This window comes from Citrus clementina, unplaced genomic scaffold (assembly GCF_000493195.1).
Source record: "Citrus clementina cultivar Clemenules unplaced genomic scaffold, Citrus_clementina_v1.0 scaffold_4, whole genome shotgun sequence".
NCBI lineage: Eukaryota > Viridiplantae > Streptophyta > Magnoliopsida > Sapindales > Rutaceae > Citrus > Citrus x clementina.
Window position 1 is genome coordinate 169,895 of NW_006262274.1, and position 13,474 is coordinate 183,368.

Consider the following 13,474-nt stretch of genomic DNA (forward strand, 5'->3'; position numbering starts at 1 on the left):
ATATATAAGTGGGATGAAAAAATGTCTCATTCCAGTTTATATATATTTTTTTGGGATAAAAATATGTCATAATTCTATCCCAAAAGAGATGAGATCATACGAGATCCATCCCAATTGGAAAAATTCTCATTTTTAGTTAGCAATGAGACGGGATGGGACGAAATTTACCAATTCCACTCCCTTCCCGTATATGCAAGTGGAATAAAAAAAAATCTCACTCCCGTCCCTAAATTTTTTTATACGATAAAAATATATCATAATCTCATCCCAAATGTAATGGGATCCCGCATGACCTCATCCCATCGGAAAAAATTACCACCCCTAACAATGACAAACAATTAATTAATTATTACAGTGAAGTAGCTGTGGGCCTGAGCCAATCCAATTTAATCTTCGCGACATCAGAGCGCTTTGTTTTGTTGGGTCAGGAATATTGAATTATATGCATTCGAGCTTTCGAGTGTTGGATTGGATTGGTATAAAAAAGTGCAACTAAAGGCTTTTCACAATGGCCCAGTTTATTTGTTTGCTTCGCATTTAACTTCTAATTCGCATTTGTCGCTACTCGCTAGTAACCCTATTAATATTATCACCGCAAAACCTCTATCGATAAGATAAATGCAATCGAATTTAGAGAACTAGTAGTAGTACCCCTTTGTTTTCAGATTTTCATCATCTATTTTTATATATCCCTTTTTATACACGAATAAAAGAATTTTTAGGTGCAATTATCCGTTATTTTTTTTAATACTGTATTGTTGCTATGTACAACTATGTCTAAGCTCCTCAATTTTGTATTTTAAAAACTTCTCGACATCAGTAGTCATCAATACGACACCTTATATGAAAACAGTCTCAGATTAATCAAAACATTATAAATTAAACCATGAAGTATATGTATGTTTTTGTAAATTTATAATCTAACAGAAGCGAATTAATAGGGTAGATAAACACTAGATATTGTTTTAGTACAGGACCAAATCATCGTGATAAGGTTATGCTCTAACTGAAATGAGATTAGATGACGCTTTAATCCAAACGACTCTATAAAGAGATTTTTGAGATTACCCAAAAGAAAATTATAAAAGAGGGGTTATTGATGAACAATTAAAGTTGTAGTTATGAAAATAAAAACAAGACTTCCCTATTTATAAGAGATTAAACTTATTTCCCAAAGTTAACTTAAAAACGAAAACTAAATCATAATTATACTAGAAATAAATGATTAAAGCACATACCAAGTGGACTCTAATTAAAAATTAAAAAATATATATCAAAATACCTAAAATAAAAAAAATTTAAAATCCTAAAATAACGTCCTACATTAATCTCCCCCTCTTAAAAGAAAACTTTTTCTCGAGTTTATTTGGAGTATAGAACTTGAAGCAGAGCATTAGTGCATCTTGGAGCTTGAACTTGTAGTCTTGCTCATCAATCGTGCTTGAAACTAGAAATTCTCCATGCTTCATCTTTTTTTTTACGCTTATGAGTAAATCTTCGAGAAAAATTAGTCTTGTACTCACTCCCAAGCCCCTTTAAGTCCTTTTCTTTCCAAATCTTGCTTAATATTCTCTCCAATTAACTTTATCTTTGTAGCATTTCCAAATCTCACTCAATATTCTTGCCAATTAACTTTATCTTTGTAGCCAAATCTTCTTCAAGAATAATCTTTTTGTCTTCAACGTGGATATGCATAATCATGTCAATTGTTGTTGGGACTCTTCAACTTGATTTTACTACGTAAACTCGATCACACTATTAGGCTCAATACTCAAGTCAATAGTAGGTTGTATCTCTTTTTGAAAAATCTCAGTTAGATCAATAATCTCATCATCTTCTACTTTTATCGGTGTAAAAAGAGATTGTTTGAAATCATCACAATGAACAAAATGGTCTTTCATCAATTTTATCATATTAAATCATTCTTTAATTTCATCTTATCCTTGTCGAATAATTGATTCTTGTGATTGTTTCCACTAATCTAAAGCATCACTTGTCAACTTAAATATTGTATAAGAAACAACAACTACCGATGAGACTGTTTGAAGAAAATCATCCATCATACATATTCAGTAAAAAATATCATTAGAATTACCATCAAAATCTACGATATCTTTAAACTCAAGAAGATAATATGAACTTTGATACTCCATCTTTATCATTTTTTTTCTCAAATTAAAAATATAACTAATGGTAAAATTGTAAATAAGGCTTAATTCTCGAGTTTGGTTTGGGTGGCGGCTAAAGTTTTTAATTTTGAGATTTTTTTTTCATTTTTATAGTGATGGTTTTGGTAGGAATAAATGTGGGTAGTAAGAAAGTTGTGCAACTAGCACAAAATTGCTCTAATACCAAGAGAGGTGTGGTAGAATCGGATTGATAAAGCAGATAAACATTAAATATTGTTCTAATACCAATTCAAGCCAACGCGATAAACATTAAATATTGTTCTAGTTTGTTAGTGATTATAATCTACAATTTATTTCTCTAAGTTAAACTTAAAAAGAGAACATAAATCATAATTATAATTTAAATAAAAGACTAAAGTACAGATCATGATGAACTCTAATTAAAAAATAGAAAAATATCAAAAATATTAAGATAATAAAATTCTAAAATCTTAAAATAACATTGTAGATTATAATCACTAACAAACTAAAAGAACGCACGTTATGACCTTTTAAGGAACTGCATATAATTGTATGATGCACGCAACATTATAAGCAACTCTCCAAATACACTATTCTATCCGTTTGATGATTTTTTTATTTTTTTTATTTTTAATGCCGAGAGAAGATTTCGTTAAAAGATTAAAACAAGACATATCTCATGTCGCTAAAAAATTACATCAAATTAAAGAGCTCAAATTAGACGGAACATGTTAACTCAACCGACATCAACACAAACCGTTGTCTGTTGTAAAATAATGGAAGACTCCAATCCCTCTAGCAAAGCACTCAAGAAAAGAGGTGAAATACGACCAACATCTATCATTCTCCCACAAAAAGACCGAAAAATGAATAATTATATCATTATGATTGATGAAGATAAATTTTAAAAAAAATTTAAGATAAAAAAAAAAATTCTATGATTTCTATTAATTTAAAGTGCCAAGTTCTACAAAGCTTTAGTTATAAAAATGACAGAAATTAATTGTAACTAAACTAATCTTAAGTTGCAAATTCTTTTTCTTAATTACAATTATATCCCACGAGGCTTTGTTCTAAAATTCTATAACTAATTCACCGACTTCATTACTTTTTTTTTTTTTTTTTTAATTGGAGTTTTTTAATAATGTATTCCAACTGTTCAATTGCGTGTACGAAGTGCATTCCATGGTATTTGAAAGGTAAAGACAAAACTATATAGGATTAAAAAAATAGAGATTCTTATTAAAATGCCTAAAATATAAATAAGATTCTTTAACATCATGCTGATCAAGACACCCCAATAAAGTTCAAACTGCTCAATTCCCACAAACCCTAAACCTTCATATTAAAAAGAATGTTAGATCTAGAATTTTGCATTTTAAAATCCGAATGTATTATTAGTTGGATGAATTGGGTTACAATCCCATCAAAAAGAAAATCACAAACCCTCAAAATGCAAAAAATATCACCTTAAAATTTGTTTTTTTTTTTTAAATCTTCGTTCATACCAAAAAAAAAAAAAAAAAACTGAACGTAAACACTGTATAATTTTTGTATAATCCAAATACAAATTTGGTTTTACTATCCCCAAACGTATGTACTTACATTACCTATGTATCATAATTATCCCTTGATCATATTACACGGTCATCATTAAGAGAAAATTAAGCAATAATTAATACCCATCTCATGATCTTTGATATATCAGATTTAGGTGGGTGTGCGTATATACATAATTAAGAAAAACTGATTTTTTTTTATTAAAGAATAAATAAATAAATAAATAAATAATCTTTTGCCGCCCCCACAAGCAATTGCATAAACTGGCTTTGTGATCTTTTCAAATTAATTTAATTTTGCATCTCTCTCGTGAGTTAGAACTTAGATGGCAGGACATGCAAGCAAGCTCCTCCTAGCTTAGCATATAGGCACAAGCAAGCAATCACATGGGTGTTTGTTTCCGGACTTCAAAATCACAAAAGGAGTCTAATAAGAGCGAGCGCATGTGTCTTTGTTGACATTGGATTTTAATCCAACGACCTTGTGTGTCATTATTAGAGCATATGCTTGCCTAGCCGTATTCCCCAAATTAAGCTTTGTTAATTTGATCAAAATTTAGGTAACATGCCTTACCATTCCATCTCTCTCTCTCTCCCTCTCCCTCTCTCAACTTCCATAAATTTTTACATTTTCAGATTAAAAATTATATGTTTTAACAATAACAGTTGTATGTTTTTCTTTGGAAAGATTACGGCAATAATTCATGGAAACAATCATGCCCTTGCGTCAGTGTGGCATTGCATCATCCTATGCTTATAAAATCAATTCATTTGTCAATGAAGATATATACGTACCTAAAGGAAACCAACCGCTTCGCTACTGGGATACTCTAAATAAAACTCTTTATTATTGCTACAATGATAGGAGTCAAGAAAGTGCGACAAAAATTGGCACATTTGTGAAACTTAAAATACACATTTTAAAAGGTACAAACGATTGCACATGACTTGTAGGCACCACATTTTTTTAAAATATAATTTTGAGTTTTCATAAAGGTGTTAAGTATTTTTACACCATTATAAACGGTTGAAAAAACTATTTTACAATGGTGTAAAAGCATCTAACACCATTGTGAAAACTCAAATCCACATCTATCTTTACAAAAAATCCATGCATACCGCACTAAAAAAATATTATATATAATCATTTTTAGGTGCAACAGCAAGCGCTTGTATTTTTAAAAATGAGATTTGAATTTTATAGTATTATAAAAGACTTTTACAACATTATAAACCACTCAAATTATTTTCACCATATAGAATAATAATTTTCTCGCACTTTAATAAATTATGGAACCCTCGTGAAATTTTTTCATTAAAAGTCCCTCTTTTTATACACAAATTTTCACACATGACCTTACCCATCAATCCCAATAATTTTGATGGCTAAGATTGTTTTTTATAGAGATTAGTTGTGAACAAATAAAGTCAATTAATTAATAATAGATCCCACAACTATTATTACCACCACTCTTATATATTTTCTCTCCTATTTACTCTTAACGGATCTTTATATATTCACTTCTCTTCTTCCTGCGACGTTGTCTCCTTCTCTATTTTTAACGTCCATGATGATGATGATGATGATGAGCCGTTTTCTACAGTTGTTGTTCTGTATGTCTGAAAATTAAAAAGATTATCTTTCTATATCTCTCTTCCTATATATATATATATATAGAGTTATTTTCTAGCGTGGATGTTTGTATATTTTAAAATATATATTTGTTGTACGTATTAAATAGCGTAATAATAAATTCACAAGAAATTTTGTATTTAGATATTTATAGGTGAGAAACTGTGTCTATGGATAATTGAAAAAGTGAATAGTTTCCACATTGTGTATCAGAAACACAGGTTCTTCAAGTTTTGAGGGATCGAGTGTTGTGATGATGCACGGACCATTAAAAATTTCCCAATTTTGCACTCAAATCGAAATAAAGTAGAAAAGAAAATTTTCTTAAATTAGCCATCCATCCATCCAGGCTGCAGGAGCCAGCAGTTTAAGACTCGTGGTAATCCACGCCTTCCAGTGGTTGCGGGAAATTACTTACACGGCTTTAAAATCGTCGGTCGTATCTTTTCAAAAAAAAAAAAAAAAAAAAAAAAATCGTCGGTCGTATTGTCCGTGTTGAGAAGTAAAATTCATAAGCGAGTAAATTTAATTTAATTTAATTTATTCCGCCAAAATTCCTTTCCCTGCATACGTGCCTCAGAATTGGAGCCACCTCCTATCTCAGACCAGACCATTTTCCATTTTGACGTGCAAAGTGGAATCCGACCACGAATAATCAACGAAGATTATTTTTAAAAACCCAACGTAGTATCCGACACGTGTCAAAAAGCCCACTGAGATTGACACGTGGCAAAGCGTGCGAAACAGGGAACCTTTATTGACTTTGGGGTAGATAAATCCTCCTAATCCAAACTCGAAAACAAACGGCAGTTAACCGCTTTTCGGCCACTCGTTTACGGTACCTTCTAGGCCACACAACGTCACAACTCAATCCCCGAATCTCCCACCGGCAACCCGAACAATCCTTTATCATATTAAATAATAATTATAATTACGAAATAAATAAAAAAGTTGCCAGTATTTTCTTCTAACTGACGCCGTCAATTTTTCCCCTCTCAGTCTCTCTCTTTTCCGTTATTAGATTTGGACTAAACGCTGTCAACGTCAAATTAAATTAGAACCAATAATTAATGGAATTTTTAATGTTTAATCGATACATTAAATTGTTAATTCTTTATTTATTTATTTATTAGTGTTGATTGTATAATCAATTTGCTTATCCTTTAGAAAACAAATAATTTAAGTAAATATAATAAAAGGTGAATTACACGGCTTCCTTTTTTTCAAATAATTAGATTTTAGTTGCAAATACAGTAGACCGCAAATTTTAGATTTACATAAAATAAGCACACGTTTTTTAAGTTGTCAAGAAACTCTGGTGTCTTTGGTCTCTTCAAGATGCGTTGGGAGTTGAGTAGCCAAACTTTGAATACGCAATCGCAATCTACAGATTTGCCTTTCTTACCACATTTTTTTTTGTCGTTTATTTTTTATTTTTTACCTCTCTCATATTTATTTATTTTTTTTTTCCAAAAATAATCTGGTGAATAACTGCATATATGGCGTATCGCGATTCATGTTAATGATATTAAAGTTGTGAATTGCTAATTAATGTTCACTAAATCATAGTCCTATATATTTTACTAACAAAATTATGAAATATTAATGGTGATTTTCTTCAAACATTTTAATATTGGTATGGTAAATAAATGGTTGAAAAATATTTGAGTTCTCAAATGTAATGGTGATTTTTTTTTGGATATATAATGTAGTAGATTTTAGTTTATGATCATCTTATATATCTAGGATAGTGCCATCACAAATATGGTTGGTACAAGAGGTTGTAATTTTTTGAATATAAATAAATTTGTATGTAAAATTTAAAAAAAAAATAACAATTTTTACGACAACAATTATCATCAACTCAAGTACAAATAAAAAATTTATCTAAAGAAGTACACGCAGTGAACAAAACATGATTCTTATTATGATGTGGCCGAACGATGAGAAGATTGGATCTCAAATATTCTTTGTTTACAAAGCATCACCAGCTCTGCAAGCCAAGGGGCATATCCCATAACATATTCCATCCGATGTGGACCAATAAAACAAAGAGCACACGAAACTAACCAACTCACACCCACACCAAATGGGTTCTTCGTCTTTTTCAGTTCAAACAAGTAAAATTCCACATCGATTTATCTTATCCTAAAATAAGAAATGTGCCCTGTGACCAAGGCTTTCATAGAATGAGCTCATTATCAAACGCGTGTCAAATCTACAGAGTTTTGGTAACCGGATATTGCCGGTACAACAGTTCCCTAAACCTGCTGATCCGGTTTTGTGGCCAATAAAAAATGAAAAATTATAAATAAAAGGGGGGGTTTTAGCAGTTATTTCTTGTGTGGGGTTTTTCGTTTATGTCCAATTTCTAGAGAGAGAGGGAAAATAAATAACTGAATTTTGGAGAGAGAGAGAGAGAGTTTGAATTTTGATTCACTCTTTGTAATAGATTTGAATTTGATCGTTGGTGTTTACAGGTAAGTTGAAAGCATTCGGTTTCATTGTTTTGATATTTTGATTCGTAATTGTGGTGGATTTTGTGTTCTAATGCTGAATCTGATGATCATGTGATAAGAATTGTGATGAGAAGTGAATTTCGATTTTGATTTGTGATCATGATCCGATCTTCAAGCTGAGGTTTTGTGGAATTCGATGAGTTGATCGAGAATTTTGATTCTGTGGGAGTTGAACGATCCTGATTTCGAATCACTTTTTTCGTAAATGAATTGCTCATTTTTGTTTAAACAATGATATGAAACTTTTCAATGTGTTACTTTCATGATTTTTTTTTTTTTGAAAAACATGAATTTTGGTGGGAATTTACATTGGATAGTGGATAATTTCATTAATTTTGTTGGTTTTGGAATTTTCTTTTAACATAATTGATCTTATTGTTGAATTGCTTGTTATGATCGGGATTTCATGAAATTCAAGCTCAATTCCTTACATGTGATGGTTATGGATTTGGAAATCTCAAGTGTATCTGAATGGTGATCAATTGCAACTTTAGTTTTTTCGGTTGATGACTGATTGGGCTTTGGGATCTGCTTCGTAGATACCCATCGAGGATATCTTATTCATATATATATATATATATATATATATTTTTTTTTTTTTTTTTCCATTTTGGTTTCTGCTTGTAGTGGTCTACTTGAAACGAGATTTGGTTCTGGGGTTTAAGTTATGGATCTAATTCAGCAGCAAAGAATTTGAGGGAAAATTTTTAGAATAAAATCAGAGAAATGCATGCATGTTTTTATTTTGAAAAAACATTATATGGAACCTCTTTTTTCCAGTCAAATTATTGGAGTTTGGATCATTCAGACTCACTGAGGAAGTAATGAGTTGAATTGGTTCTGTCTGTAATTCATGATTTTTTGGTTCTTTCTGTAATTTATGATTTTATGTACCATACTTAGGTTATTTTGTTATATAGTGATCATTTTACAGGTCTCTAAAGCATAGGTTGGGGTGAATTGGATCGTTTTAAAATTTTCCCTTTCTCAAAGAGTGATTAAAATTGTCATGCTGGCAACAATTTCTGGCTTTGGCATTCATATAGAGTTTATATGAGTGAAATGCTTTATTTCAACCTTTGTTTTTGTGGCTGTATGTTTGATAATATTCCTTATGTGTTAGCTCCATTAAACAAGTGGATTTGAGGAACCCCATTATTATAAATTTATTCCAAATCGCTCAAACCACCATTAAGATTACACTGACACACGGTTACCTTTTGGACTAATAACAGTGAAGTGGAACCAGGGGATGCTCTTTTGTGTTTGATGAGCACACTTCTGTCTGTTTCATGAGTTATCATTTTCGTGCGTTGTGTGAAATATGAAGTCAAAGAAGAGGCTTGATTCTGGACTCAAAGGTTTCCACGTTGCCACTATTCCTAAGGCTCCTCGATCAATCAGGGTATATATCACCTAAGGTCTAGGGCTTTCTTCATTTTTATTAGTGTTTTATGCTGAAAACTGTTTTAACTCTTTTATTTTTGGCTATTTTGGTTCTAGCAGAAGGCCCAACTGAAGAAGCCAGATGAGGACATCTGTGCATTCGAATTACTGGCTTCCTTAGCTAAAAAGCTACTGCAGGAGAGTGAAAGTTCTTCTGCTTCTAGTAATGCATCTGGAAATGATCATGTCACCATTGTTAAAGATGCTGTTAAAGACGGTCATCATTATGAATGTAAACCATTGAAAATAGAGTATCTTGATCAGGGAACCTCTGAGGTGAGTGCTGTTGTCTCAGAGTCAGCGTCACAAATTTGTAATCAGAAGTGCTCAGTGAATGAATTTCCACTTGTTGAAGATGATGAAATCTTGGAACGAACTTCAAAAACCATGGATTCTGGTTTCTCAGGAAAAAATGCTGGTGATTTGAAATCTGCTATTTTCAATAGCATTAGTGCAAATGAGAATAGACCAAGCAAAGTGGAGCTGGAGGGTGGTTACCCTAATGTTGGGGAGTCATGTTATAATGGCATGCAAAATAAATTTGAAGAAGGGTTAGAGACTAAGGGTCTGGAGTCTGGAGATCCAACAGAATTGTGTGTAACATATGCGGCATTGGTCAATTCTGAAAAAGATGTCAAATTGCCATCTTGCAGGGATCCTGTTCCTTTTGCTTCATTTTCAAGGCAGAGGAATGATGTTAAATTAGGTGTTAGAGATGATGACGATAATTTAGTTAGGAACACTAAATCTAGCAACGTGTCGAAAGTTTATAGGCCTATGTCACGTATTGGAGACCGAAGACTAAGGAAATTGCTGACTTCAAGATACTGGAAAGTAGCTCCGACATTGAAGGATTTTGAACTTTCTAGAGCTGGTGAGCAGGATCAATGGCTTGAGTTTACTGTTTGTTACATCTTTTGTTGTGCATGGGTGTGCACATGTGTTCTGCACATGTAATTAAAATATATTTGCTGGTTCTTATTCAAAAGCTCATTTTCTTCTATTGAAAAATTTCTTTCTATACATTTTAGATGGTGGAACAAAACCTCCACATCGCAAGAGAAAAAAATGTCACAACCTAGAGAGATGCCAGCATGATGCTTTTTATAAAAGGAGGAAATTTCACAACCGAAGCTTGTTGGAGACTTTTGACGGTAGTTTTAGTTGTGAAAGTGTTACGAATTCACCTGAGAAAGGTAGGAAAGGGAACAAAATGTTGCAAGGAGGTCCGTCCTTACTCATTATGCTCTTTCCCTCAGGGTTTCTGTTGTTTTCACTAAATATCTACAATTATTCTGTGCAGCAAATGGGGTGGCATCTTCAGCTGGAGGTCATCAAGCATCCCTCCACTCCAAGGATTCTAATGGTATGAGACTAGAGCGTTTGACAGATTCGTTAGGAGCATTTTTGTCTGTGCTTCATTGCGTTTTGCCATATAGCAGTTCTCACGTGTGATGTATTCTCTTGAACAGTGAAGTTCAGCATTAAATCTTTTAGAGTTCCAGAGACATTTATTGAGATCTCAGAAACTGCTACTGTGGCTTCTCTGAAGGTATTAAAAGAGGCAATACTTCTTTTCATTTTGATGCCCATTTCTGAGATGTCTAATCCAAGATTGATGCTTCTGCAGAACTGTATTAATTTTTTCTTTTCTTAGAGATCTTTTATATTATTATGCTTGAACTTGCTGAGATTTTAATTAGCAGGATGGGAAAGTTCTTATATTGATGACTGACATACCGTTTTCATATTAATTGTTCTTGTCATTAGATATTGGCTACATTTACATTAGCTTTGTAATGGGAAACTAATTGGCATCTAATCCTGAATTGTAGTATTTCTGCATTAACTTGCAGCTTGTTAGTGAACTGGGGTCGCTAATATTATTTCATTTGTCCTTTGTTAATTCTTGTAGAGAACAGTAATGGATATGGTGACTGCTATACTTGGTGGTGGAATACGTGTCGGGGTACTCCTTAATGGGAAGAAGATTAGAGATGACAATAGGACCTTGTCACAATCTGGTATTTCTTCTGAAGACAATATGGATTCTTTGGGTTTCACTTTAGAGCCCAGTTCTGTGCTAGCCCCCTCACCTGTATGCTCTGAAGACCCTCCACTTATGTTACCATCCAGCACACCCCAACTTGTACAAAGGTAATTCTGATTTTCCTTTCAAAGATCCTGCCACTGTAGTAGAATTTGTTAGCTTCTGAGTCATTTGTTACTTAGTTGATGAATATGTTTTATTTACAGGTCGCCAGCGACTCCTGCTGTGGATTCAGGCATTCCTAATTCATTATCTGACCCTTCTCCAATTACTAATCTGACCAACCGTGTAGAAAGTAACCATGAAGCTATGACCTCCCATACTGTATTAACTGACACAACTTCACCAGATTCCAGAGCTCTGGTTCCGGTTCCAGCAACGGATGTTGATGCCCTGGCTGTGGTTCCTGTGAACCAGAAAATTAGGCGATCTGACATTGCACAGCGCCGAACTAGGAGACCATTTTCTGTAGCGGAAGTAGAAGCTTTGGTGCAGGCTGTTGAGGAACTTGGAACTGGAAGGTGTGATCTTCTATGCCTGTTTTCTGATTCCCATCATTTTCTCCAATCATGGGGTGTTTGGAATTAAATGATTGAAACTCATATTGCAGGTGGCGCGACGTTAAATTGCGTTCTTTTGAGCATGCAGATCACCGAACCTATGTGGACTTAAAGGTTAGATAACTTTCAGTCTTTCACATTAACATTGATTAATTGTGTGGGAAAACATCTATTATGATTTCTTTGGTGAGCCTTGAAAATCCTTGCAATATGATCTGTTTGCGGGTCTTGTACAGGATAAATGGAAAACATTGGTTCATACGGCAAGTATTTCTCCTCAGCAGAGAAGGGGAGAGCCGGTGCCGCAAGAGCTTCTGGACAGAGTGTTGGCTGCCCACGCTTACTGGTCACAGCATCAAGCTAAACAACAGGGCAAGAATCAGCCTGGAACACTGAAACTCGAGGCCCAGGCAGATCGAATTGGAGTGCCTGGTATGTAAAGAGAAAGGTAAAATTGTTGACGTGACAGGAAGGAAGGAAAGGAGGAAAAAAAAAATGTACAAAAATTATTCTCGAAATTGATGTAATATTCTCAACACTCACTCACACAATTCATGGCTGGCTTTCGAGTGGAGAAAGATCGGCAATTGTAAATGATTCGATGTAATAAGTTGATTTCTAACAAAATGTGCATACTGTTAATTTTTCATTGATTGATTGATTGATTGAATTTGTGTAAATTCATATTTGTTGAACTTGGAAGGAAATGTGGATGTAAAGAGCTAATTTAATTTTTCACACTCGTTGATGACCGGCGTGTGTTTATGTTTCTTTCATTGTTGATGCATATTACTTGGAGGTTGATGTTGAAGAAGAATCAAGTGAAGCGATGATTGCATGTACGTGCAACGATGCATCAAGTGAGTCCTGTAGTTGGTTCAAATCAGCAAATTACCTGCGCACCCAAACACAACGAATCAATTTGAGCATGCAACGGAGTATTATTAGTGGTTGCACCGTACACATCCAAACACAATGAAACGAATCAACTGAGGAAGGATTTTGATTCTTCAATTATGTTTTAAGAGACAAGTTTAATAAAATGATTTTTTTTAATACAAGTCAAATCAAATTATTTACTTTACTAATTATTAGTTCCCAGCACGTCAAGTCAAATCAAACTAAGCATGCATGTGGTATACGGTAAGTGATTGTTGGAAGAAAAATCAAAGTCAAAATAGTGTTTGTTGGCCGCAACCTCTTTCCAACGGAGAAGTCTATGTTACAGATTCTGTAACATACATCCCCCACTCCATGCACTCCACGTGTCCCTGCATGTGGAAACAAAGCAACCAAAATGGCACCCTTGGGGGCTGGCTAACCTGGTCTGTATGTTACAGAATCTGTACCGTAGCCAGCTCCCTTTCCAACTACAATTAACATCACCAGTCGCATCGCTTTATCGCCTTATCGTACCGCCATAAGTTAGCCCACTTGCTCCGCTTTTCATTTTGTTTTGTTGTTTTACGCTAACGCTACAGCCTACACGTGGTCATACGTTCGTGCGCGCAGAATTGCAGCACACCACGTGCAATTCTTTTCGTTAGCTATAGAGAT

General features: G+C 33.6%; 1 protein-coding gene across 3 annotated transcripts; it reads left to right on the forward strand.

Annotated features, from left to right (window-relative positions):
* Positions 1 to 7,683: 7,683 nt before the first annotated feature.
* Positions 7,684 to 12,655, forward strand: LOC18044612 (telomere repeat-binding protein 4). Of its 3 annotated transcripts, none has more exons than XM_024185520.1 (10): positions 7,684 to 7,822; positions 9,097 to 9,266; positions 9,365 to 10,181; positions 10,339 to 10,533; positions 10,611 to 10,673; positions 10,780 to 10,859; positions 11,223 to 11,464; positions 11,564 to 11,878; positions 11,968 to 12,031; positions 12,154 to 12,655. In XM_024185520.1, the coding sequence occupies exons 2-10, from the start codon at positions 9,186 to 9,188 to the stop codon at positions 12,355 to 12,357; spliced, it is 2,061 nt and encodes a 686-aa protein (XP_024041288.1). In that variant the 5' UTR covers positions 7,684 to 7,822; positions 9,097 to 9,185; the 3' UTR covers positions 12,358 to 12,655. The 3 variants fall into 3 exon arrangements, with proteins under 3 accessions (XP_024041288.1, XP_024041289.1, XP_006435551.1); XM_024185521.1 differs by having other exon boundaries at positions 10,339 to 10,503; XM_006435488.2 differs by having other exon boundaries at positions 9,368 to 10,181.
* The last annotated feature ends 819 nt before the right edge of the window (positions 12,656 to 13,474 follow it).

Coding starts and splice junctions, on each gene's coding strand:
- LOC18044612 (XM_024185520.1), top strand. CDS start 9,186: ATGAAGTCAAAGAAGAGGCTTGATTCTGGACTCAAAGGTTTCCACGTT. Junction 10,860..11,222: donor CTACTGTGGCTTCTCTGAAG/GTATTAAAAGAG, acceptor TAATTCTTGTAG/AGAACAGTAATGGATATGGT. Junction 12,032..12,153: donor GAACCTATGTGGACTTAAAG/GTTAGATAACTT, acceptor GGTCTTGTACAG/GATAAATGGAAAACATTGGT.